Source organism: Anguilla anguilla, chromosome 15 (genome assembly GCF_013347855.1).
Source record: "Anguilla anguilla isolate fAngAng1 chromosome 15, fAngAng1.pri, whole genome shotgun sequence".
In the NCBI taxonomy this organism is placed as follows: Eukaryota; Metazoa; Chordata; class Actinopteri; order Anguilliformes; family Anguillidae; genus Anguilla; species Anguilla anguilla.
In genome coordinates, this window is record NC_049215.1 from 34,165,644 (window position 1) to 34,185,092 (window position 19,449).

Here is a 19,449-nt window from a genome sequence, read left to right on the forward strand (position 1 = left end):
ATGCATGCCCCGTGGTAGGCAATCACCAGGAAGCAAACATTTTTACTCCGCAGAATACCACACATACAGCAACCTGATAGGTCCCAGTGCCAGAGGTGGAAAATCCAGGTTCAGGAAGTAAACCTTCTCTGCAGTACTTATTTATTTCCACCCTCCCAATCAGCTGGATTTGCTAGTTAGCACAGTTCTTCAGTCAGGTGATAGAGCTAATTAGTGAAATTAATGGCTGAGTTCATGGGTGGAAGAAACACATGGCAGGACTTTTACTTTCCGACCCCTGGATTTTTCCACCCACAAGGTGGGAAGTAAGCCAGCACATCATACTGGGGGATTCACGAAAAACGTTTCCGTAGAATGCATGCAGTATTGCTTTACTGCAGCAAGGAACTGCCCAGAATTGAAAATATGGCCCTCCGGCCATGGGTTGTGAACCCTGACCCCCCCCTCCCCTCCTGCCCCCTGCCCCTGCCCCTCCCCGCCCCCTGGTCTGTCCAGGATCGCTCTGACTCTGCAGATTCTCCGGTCTGCAGGAGAGCTAATGGCCTGTACTCAGCGGGGTCCGCCAGGCGGGCTGCGTGAGTAAGTAATGCCGGGCACTAGAGGGAACGCGCTCATCGAGACGCCCCCGTCTCACCCTGAACAACAGCAGCTCCTGCAGTATTCATGACGGGAGATGGGTGGGGCCAGGCTCAGTCAGGCTTTGCTGTACGTGGTGGGGCGGGGTGGCGGGGGTGGGGGGGTGGTGGGGTGGTTGAGGTGAAGGGGTTTCGCAGATTTCAGAATCTCCAGAGCCACAAGTCTGGACCACACATTACTGGTCCCATCACCGGCTGGTCCAGACACTCCATGCATGTATAAGTGCTGTCACTCTCTGTCACCTGGCAACAGAAACCACTGTGACATCACATGCTGGTCCAGAGGTTGTCTTAGCGCTGTCACTCTCTGTCACCTGGCAACAGAAACCACTGTGACATCACTTGATCAGAAGTACAGTGCAGTGGGCAGAGAGTATCAGGTCATACATTTTATCGTGATTGGACTTCAAAATGAACAGTCTGTCATTACCCCATTTATGATTTATAGCAGTTACAACCCCCTTTAAGCACACATAGGACCAGGCTAAAATAATATGTACAGTTATTTAAATCTGTTAATTTACAGTACCATCATATTTACATAAACAACAATAAAGCATACACATTACTTATTTTAAATGAAAGCGCAACCTTGGTGCAGGATCAGACACAGTTTCACACGGTCTTTGTCATTATGACAGTTCAGTTTGTGATTGCTTACTCTCCTGAATTTTTTTTCCCCCCCAGTTGCTATGACAATGCTGTCACATCTAATATGTCTTGTGAAGAGACCAGAGGAGAAAAGAACCAGGCCACAAATCAGCATTGCTGACTGTGACTACTCCCTTCTTCGTAAATAAACAGGTCGTCTCTATTAAAGAGCCGTGGCCTAGCGACCTGAACGTCAGTTTGTAGCCACAAAAAATAACTGTCCTTGACCCTGCTGGCTTACTGAAGTCTCTTTCTATGAACGATAAGAGACCATTTTACTGTGTACTGCGTGTCGTCTGAAAATATGGACTTCCCATTTGCCTGGATGCGGGACGAGGCCGCTGGTGCCCAGCGTCAGCCGCTTAGCGCCGGTGAGAGCCTCTGACCGGTTCGGCCCGCCGTCTCCCTCTCTGTGTTCCGTGGCCAAGGTCGCAGCTGGCGCTGCAGAGGTCGTTCACGGGCGGCACCCTGCGGCGCTGCTGGCCTGACCTCACCGCCGAGCGAGAGAGAGAGGCGGGGAGGCCGCCGTCAACAGCCAATCCCGCTCGGGCTCTGCCGCAGCGCTCGTCCTCGCCGTGTCTGCGCTGCTGTTCTGCGGCCGTGACATCGCACCGGGCGGCTGTGATGTCATACGGCACGTTACGTCAGCCTGGGCCGGAGAGAAGAGAGGGAGGAGGGGGAGCTTCACTCCTGAGTGAACGATGCTGCTTCCACTTTCCCTCCATTCGACCGAGTCCTGACGAGCATTACGTCACCTCTGGACACAGGGTGACCAGTCCGCACTTTCACACAGGAGTCATTATACACGATACCAACGCGCTCCGCCGATAACCAGACGCAGCACTGACACAGCCACCTCCACACAATGCTGGGATTGACCATGAGAAGGCAACACTGACATTGTCATCGCTAGGGGCAACAGAGACCACTGTCGCTACGCAGCACTAAAAGACTTTTGACTGCATACAAAACTGGCAACACCAATTGCTATATTAATATTTATATATATCTTACAGGAAAACTGATTATTATGCACAACACTGACACAAGCAGATTGCTACGCAAACTACTGATGCGTGATGATCACACAGAACAGCGGTCACTGGACAGGCCCATGGCTGGTCCCAGAACGTTCTGGAACAGGAAGAGATCAAAGCAGGTTTCCACACAATGCTCCTCCTGTGTTTATCTCCCTCCCCTCTGCCATTAAAATCACTGCTCAGCTCCAACCCAGGAGGCAGGATGTCTCTGACACAGCTGTTTCTCTCACAGTGATCCCTTCAGGAGTCTCCGAACTTGCATCGCAGCCGAGAGTCAGTTAGCTTCTTCAGCGAGAGAGTGTAGTGGATGCACGCACGCATGTGCACACACATGCACACACACACACGCACTGCATACTCACACCGTTCACACCATACACAAACACACACACACACACACTCTCACACTGTACAAACCATACACAAACACACACACACACTATCTCACACACTCTCTCACGCACACGCACTGCATACTCACACTGTACACACCATACACAAACACTCACACACACACACACACATTGTATATATCTATATATTCACTCTATGACTACTTGAGGGCCACAGACTCTCCGTGAAATAGGACTGGGTTATGCTGAGCACTACAGCATCTGTGTATATCGGTTTTCACGGTTAGTTTTTATTGTATATTACGCAATCGTCGGCACTTGCATCTGCTTGATTTAGGAAGGCTTGTACTCAGGTTTCTTACAGCTGGGTCCACAAACTGCTGTGGACCAGAGAGCGCGCAATGTTATCAGAGGTTGGAACAGCTAAAAGAAAGCAGAAATAAGAAACACAAGTGTTCCAGGAAGTAGATAATGGCATTTCCTGAAATAATTTGGCTTGGAAACGTATCAAAGTCATTTACAGCACATCACAAAACGGCTGTTGAGTTAAAGCATAATTACACAGTTTTATTTCACTTTTGCTTGCCAAAAACAAAATTATAATGAAAAAATGTCATTGTAGATACCACTTTTTTATTTAACAAAAAAAAAAAACAACTGTAAACTGTCAAATCTTTACTTGGAAAAAAAGCAATGCAAATTTGAAACATTTGGCAGGGAGGAGTGCAGAGCAGCTATTTCTCAAGCTTTCCCATTTTAAGTTGGCTTTTAAAAGGTCAATCTTTAACTGCATTTTAAACTGCGACAATGAGTATCTTTCCTGTGCCGTTGAAATGCAAAAGCAGGAAATCAAACAGTTCAACTTCCTCCCATCCGTTTCAGTGAGCATTAGTAGACAGCGGCCTCTTGTGGCGGAGTGAAGCACTGCGGCCGCCCGCACACATTTCCTGTGGTAAAATTCCACTTCCACTTGGGTGAGATGTCAGAGAGCGAGCTGGGCAGCACGAGGGGTGTGAGAGCGAGCTGTAACCGGCTGTGACCGAACGCCAGCTCGCGCGTTGAGAGAGGCCGTTTTGCCGCCATCGCCATATTTTTTTTCTCGGTCATCTTGCAGCGCGAGAGATAATTAAATCTGTCAGAACAGCACACGGTGTGCTGTTCCAATAAACCAAATCATCGTTAGCCATTTAATTACAAGATGAATGCTGATTGCATTACTGTTGCTGGAGCATCTCCACCATCCATCTTAGTCCGTGAAACATTCAATCACTCAGTAACATATTAGCTGGAACTCCCTCGTCTTTGAGTCAATATATCATCAGACTTTTTAATCAAGAGTCACCTGTCTAAGATGTGTGACTGCTGCTTCGGATTGGATCTTTGGGTTTACTGTCTGAGACATTCATTCACAGTGATGACGAAGCTTAGTGCAGAAACCACTCGAGACTGCCCCTTGTGGAAAAAATAATATTGAAACTTCAATACTGCATTGATTCTAAACCACATTTTTTGGAATAATAATGCTCTCTCCAGTCCTCGATGCCTGTGAAACAACTGATTGATTGCACGTCCTTAATCAAGAAGCAAAATAATTAATTTAGCTAAATCAGTCTAATTTAGCTTCAGTGAGAAACCCTCCAGCATGTCATATTTCATCCCACCAATGAGATATTTAAAAAATTAAAAAAATTTGGAAGAAAACTGAAGGATTGCTGAGAGGCATTGTTCACTACCTTTTGATTGTTTGGGGTCTCTTTTGAAATGTCAGTTACAATTAAATATAATATCTGCATTAAGGTTGCTCCTCTGATTATAGAATGTGCAGTTTGCCTACACTGAGCCACAAATGAATTATTATTTTTTGGACCTGAGAGTTGTTTCAGTGAATTTATGAGCAAAATTTTTTAATGTCGCTCATATCTGTCGCTGCAGCTAGCAACTCCTCGCTGGACAAGGTGGTACACAGTAGTGTGCAAGACTTATTTTGAATGGAAAATACAGGCAGAATAGCCAGGGGCCACCAAAATTTATGTTTGTTGTTGGAAGTCAGAGGGTCTTTCACAACCATTGCTTCACAGCTGAAGCATAGTTTGTAAGGAGAACGATCAAGGAAAAGCATACCAGCTCACGATAATGTGTCATTTGAGAATTTTCTTCAGTATTTAGAATTTCAGAAAATTCAGTATGTCCATCTTATGGGCACTTGAGGCAAATATATCCTTTCTGAGTTCTGAGAACCTAGCAAGTGTTAGTAGCTTGAACCCTCAGTAACACACTTAATTATTCATGAACACAATTTATGAAAAAAATTGACTTGTTGTAGCATATGGCCTGTCTGATCAAGTGCCTAATCTGTATGGCATATGCCTGTGATAGTGTCTTAAAATGTCCTCTCCTGATAAGCTTCAGTTGTGGGATTTAATATGAAATTGCATCCTGATTGAACCTATAGGTCATTTAACTAGTTCATTTGAATTTTATATACTAATTCTTTAAGCCTGTTGGTTGATGACGAGCAGAATTGATCAAATCTGGTTACATACCTGGGCTTACCCGATGCTTAGCTCATTGATTTGATGAGCCAGCCTGGCTTTAAATGTGTCTGAAAAATCTGAACATTGGCGCCTGCAGGGGGCGCTGTGTGTGCTAAACACTCTTGCAAAATATGTCTCTGCTCTGACCTCAGAAACCTGACAATGAAAACAGCATAGCATACATAACCAATCACATACACATGTACACACATGCGCACACACAAACACACACGTGTGCTCGCACACACACACGCGCGCGCGCACACATTGCTTTCCATCGCTTAGACGACAACCTTATTAACTGCAGATCATGAATTGTTTGCGACACTCATCGTCTGTGGCCCATTTAAATCGATAAAGGCCTGTATTCAATCAACGTTTTTTCTTACGTTTCACAACTATGCTCAAAAAACATGCAGCCAGAATTGTAATTTGTTTGCGTGATACTGGCAACAGTGAGACAACAGAAAATCCACGTTTCCACATCACAGATGAATATACAATAACAGGGTCAGAATTTGGAGACAAAAAAACAGAAGTTTGGCAGTAGCCTGAGAAAGAACCTAAATTTGCATGTGCCTGTCAGTTTCCTCGTAGGACCAGATGCTCATTAATATAAAGGAAATGGCCGGATTTGAAGCCTTATGCAAGAAACCCCACACTGTACTCTGGAGGGTAACGAGGCGAACTTCCTGTCAATCATAACAGACCGGTGCGGTGCCACTAACTGTGGATCTTTATTGAGCTTTTATTCAAAATGTGCGGCAGCCCTCATGCACTTCCAGCTCTTTGTTTGGACATGAAAATGGTCTTTGTGTGATGCTGTGAAGTGTTGGTCATTCACAGGAACAGTGTGTCTGTAATGTTGCTGTGATTTATGATTGATTATAATAAGAGTTTGTGATAATAATTACACATGTTTTGTGTGTATGTGAAACACACTTCCTCATACTATTTTACTGAGATGAAATGAACTTTGCATGAAATAAGCATTTAGTGAATAGCCTATTGTGTTTTTAAGATCTTACTAAAAATATGCACAACTAAAAAAGAATAATATTCAATTATCTCATGATGAGAACATGTAACCTATAAAGATTAATTTGACTTAAGCTAGTCTCTCTGAGAACAGGCACATGAAATTTATGTGGTGAGGAGTTTTATACACCATATAAATAAAAAGTGTGTAATTTGTTTTTTCGGAAATCACCTAAAACGTGTGATTCGTTTTTTTCATAAATCACAGGAAAAACCTGTTATTTGTGCTTGTGATTCACACGGTTTTATACGGATGTATTTGCGAACAACAGCTCAGGATTTAATTCGTACGCGTGCGCAACGGAAAAAACGCCGCTCCAGCAGACGAACCGCTACGCAAGTCATGGTTTTCCCTCGTCGCTCGCGTCGTCGAAAAGCAGCCGCTCGCTTTCACTGCTGCCGAAACCGACCCGAAAACCAGCGCGGGAGGAGAGTCAGTGTTCTCTGGGCCGAGCGGGTGAATGGGTATCGGCTGTCCTAAGACAACACAAACCACTCTGCCGTAATGTAAGGCCCGGGTTACTGGGGCGTATCTGGTGTCCTGGCCCAGGCCCACTTGACCCCGTTTCACGGTGATTTATCTGGGTCTGGTCCCAGTTTAGGGTCGGCCTGCACGGCTTCGTCGGTCGGGGGGGGCGGTGGAGGGGGGGGCGGGAGTCGGTCAGGCGTGTCGTCCTGACTCCAGCTCCTGTCACCCCTCGCGCCGAGCGCTCAGGAAACAGATCCGGCGTCTGCCGTTCCGCTGCCTGAGAAATGTGTCTGGCGGCACACGAAATGGTGGGGGGGGGGATTGAAATGCGAGGGGTGCCTGAAATGCCGGAACGCTCTAATGCGGGGGCGCTCCAAATGAAGGGGTACTCAAAATGAGGGGATGCTCGAAATGCGGGGGGCTGATGGCTTGTTTGGTGGGGGGGCCGGGGAGGACGGAAATTAAAACTGTCCGATGCAGTCATGCCGGGCTGTGACCTTCTCCCAACTCATGGCTGAAGGGTTAGCGGTGCGTGTGTGGGCTTGGTCAGAACTTTAGGTTTGGAGGTTGGAGACGACCTGGGAAAGCTTGCAAGTTTTTGTTGTGCTGGACGTGGCGTTTGTAGACTTCCTTCTCTCTGGTCCGAACAGGAAGCTCTGACCCAGTGCCACTGACAGGGACTACTGCCCCGCGCAGTGTGGAGGGGGTTGTCTTTCGGATGCAAAGTTAAGCAGGGCCCAAAGTCCTGAGATACAGACTCTTAGAACTTTGTGTGATCTTAGAGAACGCTGTGTTCCTCAGTGCCCTGGCCAAATTAAAACCTGGCCCCTTCACAAAAACGATCGCCACGATTTCTAATCTCCTCATCTGCAGGCCAGCTGATGCTTGTGGAGCTTTTCTGGCTTTGAGATCAGATCTCGAGACAATGGGACTCTGTATGAATGTGATACATGATTTAAAAAAAGATTATATTTATTAAAGGACCTGAGAACATGGTGTACGTATGTTCCTTTGGGCTTGGCACAAAGCAGTGTTGCAAGCAGAAAAGAAACAAACACTCCTTTTGGGTTATTTATATTCGTTCGGTGACTGATCTCTGTCCCCAGGGGGGTGTGAATGGGGGGAAGGGGGGGTAGCTCTCTGATTGGCTAATGGAGCCTCCAGGAGGGTGGGTGCTGTTAATAGAGGCATAAACTGTATGGAAGAAAACATTTTGGTTTGGCTGGTCCTGAGGGAGGGCACATAGGAGGAGCCTGATCAGCTCATGGGGTGAGTTTAGTTTCAGCGACAGTACCGAGGATCGTGGAGCTGGCCGCTAATGTGGGTACAGCTGGGCAGACCGGACCGACATTGAGAACGCCTTTTGCCAAAAGACTGCATGTATTCAATCCACGAATAGAGGTTTTATGCATGTTTCTAAACCGTGACGGTTGATTGTGACGATAGCAACTTAGTCACATTCTAAGATCTTTTTTTTTTTAAATGGCTGGTGCTGTTTGTACCAGGAGGGAAATGATAGAAGAAATGGGAAATGATAGAAGCGTTTTTGGTCCGTGACAGGAACAGTGCGAGAGCGGCGTATTATGGACGCGCGCCAGGTGACAAACAAACAAACAAGCGGTGGGCTTGTGTGGAATGTTGTCTCCCTCGAGGACGTGGAATTTCCCCTACCCCACCGATTATCATTAAGTCACATTTCAGTCTTCGGGTACAGCCAAACATTCCTGCGCAGGAGAAGGACGGCCAGCTCGCTGACAGATCCAAGGCGCTAAATGTGGCGTGAGATTAAAAAATACAAAATAAAATAAAATGATGGTAATAAAAAAAAAAGATGTCTAATTTATAGCCGTGTAAATCTCGGCAAAAAAAAAAGGTAGAGGATCCTGCACCTTGAAGGTGTCAAGAGAAACTAAGGCTTCTAAATCTGAGAAGACTTTTTGTCTGTTTTTGTGATGTAAGGAATTGCGAAGAGCATGTGGCACACAAAAGGTTTTAAGGACTCTTGCATGATGGGGGATACATACAGCTGAATGTACGGGTGGCTGTGTACCTTCTGCTAAAGGGTTGCAGGCTCAATTCCCAGGGCCAACACTGCCGTTGCACCCTTCAGAAAGGTGCCTAACCTGAATTACTTCAGTAAATGTACAGCCGTATAAAATGGATATTATGTAAAAAAAAATAAAAAAAGAATTAAAATTTTTTTTTTAAAAGCTGTGTAAGGTGCTGTGAAAGGGGAAGAGTGTCTACTGAAAATGCCTGTATGTAATGTACTTCTGACTTTTGATTTTTTTTCCATGTTTAAGAGGAAATAGCACATGAACCAGGTTTTATTTTCCCTTCCACAGAGATGATCAGTATCATTACATAGCCGCTCATACATCTATTCTTATTGCACAGTGAAATTCTCAGACCAGTGCCTATGTTTTGTAATGTGGGTAGAAGAGTGCACATCTGACCAATCACAAGGGGGGGGGGGGGTAGTATTATAGTTAACAGCTCTGTAATGAGAGGATTATGGCGTTTTAACAAAATTATTATTCCGCCTCTCCGATGAGAGTACCATTAGAGCACTCTAATAATTACATTATTCCGGCTCACTAATGAGGCTATTGTTTAAATTTTGTGGCCTTGCCAAGCCATTTCTGTCTCCTGCGTTCCGATAAAGGAACTGGTTTAATTGTAGGGATTATTTCAGTAAAAAAAAAGAAAGAAAAAAAGAAGAAACCCTTAATTCAGTTGTTGCTTTGAATAATGTCTGTGCCTGGAGAAAAGGTTGATTAATTAAACACCATTGTAAGGATTTGGTTCTTATCACACGGTGTCATGTTAACTCCCCCCCCCCCCCCCTTCCCCGGTCCCCACTCCGTAGCGAGCACAAATATTTAGCTGTTCTCTCCTGCGGATAATTCCTGTGCACGTCTAACAGGCCTAATAAATTATTATATCCAAACAGTTATCAACATGTCCAATTACAATAATGACATCCCTCATACTGATTTGTGGATAGAACTGGATAAAAAAAGGTTTAGAAATGCAGGGCAGGCTGTTTAATGGGCCCCTTCTCTCCCATGAGGACAGAGAGTGAGTGTTGTACAACAACCCCCAACCCCCCCCCCCCCCCCAATTTCAATCCTTTACTTATAGACAGATGTCTGCTCAAAGTCAACGTCAATACACATAATGCTACTCTCACACAGATCGTGATATTCATAACACGATATTCATTTTTAACACGAGTGCCTGAAACACTTATTCTGGGATGCAGAAAGAAGCACTTGGATTGAGAGGCTTCTCGGGATGACTGAAATGGAGGAGTACCTCGATAATTGGCTCTCTTGGTTTTTGGAGAGGCCTGCAATTTGCAATCATCTCACAACTGGTCTATGTTACATGCCCCACGCTCGGCAAATTACAAATTAATGGCTGGCACTTACTGACTATAAGCCCTGTTTGGTTTGTTTGGCCAAAACTTGATATTTCAGAAGAATGCTGAAATCTCTTCCAGAGATGTGTCAGTTATGCAGCCAACTACCATGAGACCCCAGACGCACACACACACACACAAACAGATACACACACAGGCACACACACACAAACACGTATACGCAGGCACACGCACACACACACACAGGCACACGTGCGCAAACACACATACACAAGCGTGCACAGACACAAACGCATGTACACTCACAGGCGCAAACACACGCACACAGACACACACACACCACACGTCGGGTGCAGTACATCCATCCTTGGCACGGAAATCACACACAAGCCAAGCTGCCGGAGAGCCTGGCTGTGCAGGGCAGGCATTTTCACTCATATGCGAGTAATTAACTTTGTTCCTCACCTCTCCCTGTGTGTGAAATTCAAGGAGCTTTACTGTGAGCCGCTTCATTCACTCCAGAGTTTTTGATGTTGTGGCTGTTTGAATATGAAAGACGAAGGAGCTTCATTAAAGCTGGCACGCTGCCATCAACTGTGCGCTGGGGCTGGCGTTGTTCTACGCTACCTTTTATCAAAACGGCTTCAGAAAGGAAACGGGTCAAATTCCCTGGCAAACTGCCACTATGACATGGTCTTGCTAGCAGAAGCTTGAGGAAAAAGGTAGCACTTGCTTGTCTTTATCGAACGACACAAGGGTAAATTATGAATGCTAAAATGCATTAGTGTGTCTCTCTATAACTTGTTTAACTTCAGCACAAAATAACCATGGTGTAATTGAGCTTTGTTTCTTTTATCATGTTGGGGTTTTGCAAAATTTTTTCAGGCTAGTGCCCCTTGTCATGATTTTTGAGCCGATCTGTTGACTAATCCTGAACTCGTGAACTTTACCGACTCAGAAGCTTTGTCAATCATTAACATTCATAACCATGTTTCAGTGCGTCACACAGAATTTAGAGCAATGCTGAAATACTAGATGCTTTATTATTTATAAATGCAAGGATGGTCATTGGAACATAACCACAAGTACATGGTCAGAATAAGACATAAATACACGTGTAAGACATTTCGCACTGTGTGTACACATTATGGCCTGTGCATGGCGTTTTGCTGCACGTGTTACTCTGTCATTAAAAGGCCATGGTGAAAGGGCTCATGACAACCGTTGTGCCATTTTGCTCAACGTTTTCCGCTTAATCTACGGAGCTTGAGACGAGGTGTGATTTCGGAGTGGAACGGGACCCACAGGAGATCTCCCTTAGCTGGGAGCGTTTTTGCTACCTGACCAGATGTCAGACGCTCAGGCCCGTAAAAAGGCCTTTAATAGCGGATATTATCTTCTCCTGAACTTGAGGCCGGCATGTGTGAGAGCCTTGCTTTATGGGGGGGTGGGGGGGCTATTTTGGCCAAACACATCAAAGCCTAAACCAGCTGGGAGTAACAGATGGGGCTCCTCAATTAACCGAATACGTTTGACCGATTATTTCCGATTATTACACCAATGGGGAACGCACATGCCGTCTCTGAGCGTTTCCACAAAAGGGGAGCGTAGCATGAGCTTTTTACATTGACACTTTATAATTCAATAACAATAACAAACCTGTAGATTTTTTACCTGTAGAATGTGAGGACTGCAATTCCAGTGAAATGATTCTATACATGTGTAATGCATGAGAGGACTACAATTCCTGGGAAATTATTCTGTACATGTGTAATGTATGGGAGGACTACAATTCCTGGGAAATGATTCTATACATGTGTAATGTATGGGACGACTACAATTCCAGTGAAATTATTCCTGTATAGAACAGAACATCACCTTGAAATTCGTTTTTTTTTTTTACAATGTTGAAATATTTTACTCAACTTTTTTTTTTTTTTGCTTTTGAGTGTGTATATACTGCTTGTTAAGAATCATTATTTAAAATATGTGCCACATCTTCAGAATTTACACTGCCACTGTTTAAATCTGTTTTGTAAGGTTCCCTTTTTACAGTTTCAGTCTATTCAGGTATTTTTCACATATTTAAAAAAACATTCATCGTTTAATATATTCTGTTATATTAATACATGCTATGTGTAACCAAATACTTGCCTTTGGTTTTATTTTCTTACAGAAGCACACAGCAGGACTGGAAATGGTGGCCTGTTTTCCTCCTGGAAGTTCCTGAAAGCTGGGTTTGTTTTAAAAAGCCAGGGAGAGGATAAAGTGGACTAGATCGGTGAAATCCAAAGTCTTGGGCAGGAAGCTAAATGGTGCTGCCGGGAACAGTGGGAGATGCACACGGTGGACAGAGTGACCGTTTAAAAATCTGTAGTAGCATTAATGTGATCCTACTGATTTCAGGCATGATTTTTATTTTTATTTTTTTGCCAGCCAGCAGTGCAGTTTGAGGAACAGAGCACGCTAGATCAATCATGCTCCCCTGTATTGGGTTTCGGAAAGGAGACGTCTGAAGCCCCCCCCCCCCCCCAGGCCGCGTCCCCCCTCCCCCACCCCTCCCTCTCCCGTGTCACTCATTGTAATGACAGCCCACCTCTGGAATTCCTGCCAGGACTGGGAGACACTCCATCTGGGAGCCAGCTTACAGACACACGGAGTACATGAGAGAGAGAGAGAGAGAGGGAGAGAGAGAGAGAGAGAGACAGAGAGACAAAGAGAGGGAGAGTGTGTGTGTGAGAGAGAGAGACAGACAGACAGAGAGGGAACGTGTGTATGAGAGGAGCAGGTAAACACAGAACAAAGCAGAGAGTGTGTGTGTGTGAGGGAGAGAGAGAGTGAGTCAGAGAGCAAGACAGAGTGAGAGAGAGAGAGAGGAAGAAAGACAGAGTGTATGTGAGAGAGAGAGAAAGAGAGAGAGAGTGTGTGAGAGAGAGAGAGAGGCAGAAAGACAAAGTGTGTGTGTGAGAGAGAGAGATAAAGAAAGAGAGAGAGAGAGTGTGAGATCTCAGACTCCTGCAAGGCTTCCCCTGCAGTTGAACGCGTGGAGCGAGGGATCAGGGAGGAGAGGAGCGCGAGGGAGACGGAGGGAGAGAGCGAAAGCAGACGGGCCGGCGGACGGAGACATGCAGCCCCGCGGCTGGATCGGCGCCCTGCCCCTCCTCCTCCTCCTGTCCGTGGGGAGCGCACACCTGTCCAGGTGAGTCTGCGGTGGCATTCGGGCCGTTCCTCTGTGCGTTACTGAAGCCTCTCAGGGTCCCATCACCAAACGCACCGGCCGAACAGTCCTGGGTCAGTGCGTATGCGGCGGTGTAGTATACTGGGTCTTTTAACATAATGATTTTATGTATGAATGTATGATTTTGGGTAAAGACCAAAGGGAAGCAACAGCAATTTTCCAGTAACTATAGTAACAAAACAGTAAACCAGTCCCGCTTGGGTAGACTTTTGAGTCTTACGGGATTTAAAAGTGGATTCAAACACCTTATTTGCTTGCCGTTTATAAAAAGCAGGATGATTTTTATTTATGGTGTTCTGGCTCTCTGCAGTGCGTATGGCTCCTGAGGTGAGAACAATGAAAGAAATGCAGTTTTTGTTGAAGTGAATTCAGATTGCAGTTCTGCAGAATTTTTGTGATTGCCGTGTTATTCATGTAAATTTAAATTTTTTTAAAATTAAATTCATTCCTATGATGTGGAGTTTGACCAAAGGTAGACCATTCCAAATGTATTTATATGTATTTAGGAAAATTAAATGAGATTTTCAGTATGAGTCAGCTGCCTTGAGAGGACACAAACCAGGGGATATTAGGTCTTTGCATTTGCTGTTTACTGAGTAACGCAGAACAGGCTTGTTTCCGTTTATAATGCCGTTAATGTATGTGCGTGGTACAACCACACTTCCACACCAACGGCACGCTGGCCCTCTCTGTGTGGGGTACGGGCTCTGCTCAGCGAAATGTGGCCGAAAGCATCTGTCAGTAGCCGCAGGGCACCTGTCACTCTGTGAACTCCACGTCCTGTGGGGCTATTCTGGTGTCAGTCAACTCCCTCAGGTTTCAGTCCACCCCCCCTCCCCCCCCCCAGGTCCCGTTTGGAGTCTGGGGCTTGTCTACTGTGGGACAACTGAAAGGGTACAGCACAACAGGGAAAAATGCAAGACAGATTTAAGGGGAATTCCTATATGCAAAGTTTTTTTTTTTCATGTAATATGCTCTTCCTACTTTAGACTGGAAAATGCATTACAGTTGTACATTACATTACAGGCATTTAGCAGATGCTCTTATCCAGAGCGACTCACACAACTTCTACACAGCATCCATTTATACAGCAGGATGCATACTGAAGCAACACTGAAGTAAGGTGTGGAGCATGCTATCTCTGCGAAAGAGCTCTCACTGAAGGATGAGGAAGCTTTGATTCCGCACTGATGTGTACTGAATAATGTACAACTTAATTTCACTGCTCAGGGCTTTTTTGTGATGTGGAATTATATCCAGATGGCTCTTTGTCTGTCTCTCTCAATTTCAGTTCAGCTCAGTTCAATTCAATCTGCTTTATTGGCATGAAAAACACATAGTACATGTTGCCAAAGCAAATAAGAAAGACATACAGAACAAGTAGTATAAAAGTAGAAGCACAACATACAACAACAGTCGTTCATACTAATTCATTTACAATTAGAGTTCAAGTGAAATAAAGCTGTAATAATAGTACTTGGATAATGTAAACAATAAAATCAGATGAAAAACACATTTTTTCATTGTACAAAAATGGCAAGTTATTCACACATACAGAGCACTGTCTATAAGTCATTCATTCAAACAGCCAACATGTAGGCCTGCCATTAAAAGTATTATACCAAGTTACAAGAAACAATATTGACTATCTTACCTCACACAAATTAAACAAGCTGTATTCCAAAGCAATGCTACCCAATGTTTCCTAAATAGTTTCAAGAAACTTATGTTTGAAGATGAAGAAGAGAAAAAACTTTAAAGGTTTGGGGCTGTATTGTGTGGACGTATGAGCTTTTTTGTGAATTCTGTCTGTTGAAATGGGGTCAGAATGTACAGAAATGAATGTTTTTAAGGGCTGAGTGTCTGTGGCTGTTGTGGTTATTTCTGTGGGGAACCCTGAAAAGTGCCAAACTCTTGGTTCTGTATAGGTATGGGACATGCCGCCCCACCGAGGAGATGGCATACCTCTCTCTCTCTTTTGTGGTCAGTTGGTTTAGCCTTTGAAGACGAGGTTAATTAGAGAGTGGAACCTGCAGCTCCTGTAGCTGCTGGCGTTATTAGGGTGCGTCGTATTGTGGTTAAATAGCACCTGAGGTTAGGCCAACTCAACCCAACTCAACCCAACTCAATCAGCACTCAGTCCAGCTGGTTGAGTTACGCCCCATGCGGCCCTGTTTCAAAGACTGCAGTTATAGAAACGCATAGTTTGTGTTCGTGAAACTAATCCACAGTACGCCTGTCGTTATTAAACAGAAAATTACCAAACCACACAGTATGTGTGAGAAATTGATCAGTGGTTATTTGTGACCCTCATAAGACAATCTTTCTACCCTGAGTGTGTACCGGTTTTTAAAAAATATTTTTAAAATTCTGAAATAAATATGTACTGGGGGGTTTTGACTGCTGTGGAACCCAGGAGAGGGTGGTTTTTTTTGACCCTGCGGGACAGCAGGAGGGTTTTAGTGAACGGGGTTCCTGGCATTCAGAGGTGCCGTGTCCCTGTCTGTCCTCTCACCTGCAGGAGCGCCAGACAGGTCCAGGCAGGTAGCCATCCAGGCGTGTGCCGCTACGGCAGGAGGCTAGAGTGCTGCTACGGCTGGACCAGGAACCAATTCGGCCAGTGTGAAGGTACGCCCCCCCCCCTTCCCCCCTCCTCCCCCTCCTCCCTCCACTCACCTCCACATCCCCCTATTTCACTGCACAGGCATCAGGCCATCCCCCCGTGACAAATAAAAAGCCTGTTATTTTTTAACCGAAGCCATTCATTTTAGCAGTTAAGTTAAGGTGTGAATAGACTTCAGTGTTTGGACATACGCGGGATTATAAATTGGACGATAAAAATGACCCGGTTTGACCTGTAGGTGAATATGGTGTCGTAAATATTACTGAAGCTTGGTGGGAGACTCCAGGGGTGTGTTGCACAGAGTTCAGCCATGTGTGTTATAGTCTTTCCAGGGGAGGTTAAATTCTCCATCAGTCTATCAGATTAAGTCGCCATTTCTTGTAACATGGGAGGTAAAACACCCTGATATCTTGGATATTTACCTCTTTAAGTTAAAAAAAAAATCACTGTATACCAATTGTGATGTGTGAGTACCAATACCAATATTTAAACAGACAATGCAGACTAGAACCACTCTGGTAGTGTTCTAAGTGCACAAAGCCTTGATCAAACTCTGACCTCAATCGGGGCGAATTTAAACCACACAATGAGCACGCTCTATTTCAAGCCTGAACACACTCTAAAAGTTCTCTAACTCCACTGGACACACTTAACTTAACCCTGCTCTCACTCTAACAGCTCTCTTACCCCACTGAGCACGCTCTAACCCCCCATGGTTATTTTGTTCCCCTGTCGAACCCCCCCAGCCCAGTGTGAACATGGCTGCAAGCACGGAGAGTGCGTCGGGCCCAACAGATGCAGATGCTTTCCGGGCTACACGGGAAAGACCTGCAGCCAAGGTCAGTGATGTTAACGGCGGCTCATAAAATGGACTCCGATGTTTCCTCTGCCTTGTTCGACTTTTGCTCTTTCTGTTTCTCTTCTTGGAGTGGCGGAAGGTCGGGGTTGTTTGAGAACATGCAGCGGTTGGGTTGTTTGAGAACGCGCAGCGGTTGGGTTGTTTGAGAACGCGCTGCTGTCGGGTTGTTTGAGCGCGCAGCGGTTGGGTTGTTTGAGAACATGCAGCGGTTGGGTTGTTTGAGAACGCGCAGTGGTTGGGTTGTTTGAGAACACGGGTTGGGTTGTTTGAGAACGCGCTGCGGTTGGGTTGTTTGAGAACACGAGTCGGGTTATTTGAGAATGCGCAGCGTGCGCAGTTTGTCAGTCTCTCTGAGGTTCAGAGCTGCTCGGCCCCTGTTCCAGTCACATGAGGTCACTTCCCATGCAGGCTTGCAGGAGAAAAAGCAGTTTCACAGGCACTCTATGGTACGGATTATTTAAGCCAGCTGCTAAAATGAAAAGCAGAAAAAAGGGGTTGTTTGAGGGCGGCCAGAATGCAGGCAGGTGATGAGCTGAATGTGTAATAATGTAGTGTGATCGTGCCCTGCGATAGACTGGCGACCTGTCCAGGGTGTATTCCTGCCTCTCGCCCAATGCATGCTGGGATAGCCTCCAGCATCCCATGTGACCTTGACCAGGATGAGCGGGTGGATAGTGTGATCGTCATCGCTGTCATCACCGAGTGTGTGTCCGAGGGAGTCCACGAGAGGAAGAATCCATGTCTGTTTTTCTGTATCACCCATGTTCGTAGAGTCGGCGTCCTGTCTGTATCGGTCCATGTCTGACACTTCTGGTTGTTCAGTCTATGTCCTTTCTCTGTCTGTCCACCCCAACCGCCTTTTCCTCCTTCTCTAACATTTCTTTAGCTTTTTGCCACTTGTTTTTCTTTTTTTTTATTTTTTTATTTATTGTTATTATTATAAAGAAAAGAAAAAGGAAAGGAAAGGAAGGTCGGGACGGATTGACCGTGCGGCTCTCTCTCTCTCTCTCTCTCTGCAGATCTGAACGAGTGTGGCCTGAAGCCACGCCCCTGTGAACACCGCTGCATGAACACGCACGGCAGCTACAAGTGCTACTGCCTCAACGGGTACACCCTCTCGCCCGACGGATCCTGCATCAGTGAGTACAGGGTGACGGGGGGGGGGGGGGGGGGGGGGGGGGGGGGGGGGGGGGGGGGGGCTCTGTACCGGTCATTATGGGGGAGGAGGGTGGGGCTTCTGTTAAAGTGATGGAGTGTAAGGGGAGGGGCTTCTGTACAGGTCATTATGGGGGAGGAGGGAGGTGGGAGGGGGCTTCTGTACGGGTCATTATGGGGGAGGTGGGAGGGGCTTCTGTTCCAGTGAGGGAGTATAAGGGGAGGGGCCTCTGTACAGGTCATTATTGGGGAGGTGGGAGGGGCTTCTGTTCCAGTGAGGGAGTATAAGGGGAGGGGCTTCTGTACAGGCACTGGCTGTCGATCGCTGGCCGTCAATCACACGTTTCTGTCCCTCAGACTCCAGGACGTGCGCCCTGGCCCACTGCCAGTACGGCTGTGAGGAGGTGCAGGGGGAGATGCGCTGTCTCTGCCCCTCCACCGGCCTTCAGCTGGCCCCAGATGGACGGAACTGCATCGGTGAGCGACCCCCCCCTCCCCCCGACCTCCTCCCCCCAACCCCTGACCCCTGAACCCTGACCCCTCACCGCCCGGCTGGGCCGCAGGCCGACTGGTGGTTTCACGCAGCATGGCGGAGGTTGCCCCGCGCAATGAGACAGCTGGTTTTTTTTTGCGAGAACAGCTGTGCGTAGAGTCCGTCTGTTCTCGCTCTCTTCTCCGGGGCCTGTCACATGACTGTAGAACGGTCCTGTTTTGGGGGGGTGTGGGGGGGGGGGTTACCAGTAATTTCTTTCTGGGATGGCCACACCATCGCCAACAGTTATATTACCCAATGATAATGCACTATCATAGGTGGAAAAATAGGAGTGGCACCTTCGGTAGCCAATCAAATTCCAGAGGACACGCTACTGGACACGCCCCGGGCCTGTGGCTGGTGCTGGAGGTGGCAAGTCTGTTAATATATTTCCACTGAAAATGTCAACAAAGAAATCTAATAAATACACAATCATTTTAAAATCAGATATATACAGTATATATATATATATATATATATATTTTTTTGGACACAAAGAATGAATCATTGTATTAAAATCATGGAGGTTCATTTTACTACTTCAGCTATGGCTTGGGCTTCTCCCCTCTTTTCAAGTCTTTTCAAGCCTAGTTTTTAATTACACAGGATAGTTTATAGTTCTTGTCCTCTTGGTTTGTATATGACACAATTTATGTCTCCACAGGAAAAGCAGTGAAGAGATGAAATGATTAATGTGCCATACTAGTGTGTCGTATATTGAAGTTTTTGGGCTTCTGCCTTCATTGAAAGATTAATCTGTTTTTTTAGGAAAGTGAGACTCGTCTATGAATAACAAAACTAAACTGCAGGGAAAGCCAAGTAATTCAAAACAGGAAGTGCGACAGGAAAGAGTTCATTCGTGATAACACCCCTACAGATAAATATTTTCACTACCTTTTTTTTTTTTTTTTTTAAATAAACAGTTTTTCCCATTGAA

General features: G+C 45.8%; 1 protein-coding gene and 1 long non-coding RNA gene across 4 annotated transcripts in view; both read left to right on the forward strand.

Annotated features, from left to right (window-relative positions):
* The window catches only part of LOC118214596, a 33,344-nt gene extending 20,717 nt beyond the window's left edge, over nucleotides 1-12,627 (forward strand). The window contains exon 3 of one of the 2 annotated variants that reach the window (XR_004762652.1): nucleotides 1,323-1,471. This is a non-coding gene — a long non-coding RNA (uncharacterized LOC118214596). Of the gene's footprint in view, nucleotides 1-1,322; nucleotides 1,472-12,281 lie in introns of those variants that run through there. The other variant, XR_004762651.1, reaches the window with a different exon arrangement.
* An 18-nt stretch (nucleotides 12,628-12,645) lies between these two features.
* LOC118214597 (epidermal growth factor-like protein 6) overlaps nucleotides 12,646-19,449 on the forward strand; it is a 16,712-nt gene continuing 9,908 nt past the window's right edge. For both annotated transcript variants that reach the window (XM_035394683.1, XM_035394684.1), the window contains exons 1-5: nucleotides 12,646-13,304; nucleotides 15,865-15,971; nucleotides 16,713-16,805; nucleotides 17,845-17,964; nucleotides 18,338-18,457. In XM_035394683.1, the coding sequence (XP_035250574.1) occupies nucleotides 13,231-13,304; nucleotides 15,865-15,971; nucleotides 16,713-16,805; nucleotides 17,845-17,964; nucleotides 18,338-18,457 (514 nt within the window). In that variant the 5' untranslated portion in view covers nucleotides 12,646-13,230. The remainder of the gene's footprint in view (nucleotides 13,305-15,864; nucleotides 15,972-16,712; nucleotides 16,806-17,844; nucleotides 17,965-18,337; nucleotides 18,458-19,449) is intronic.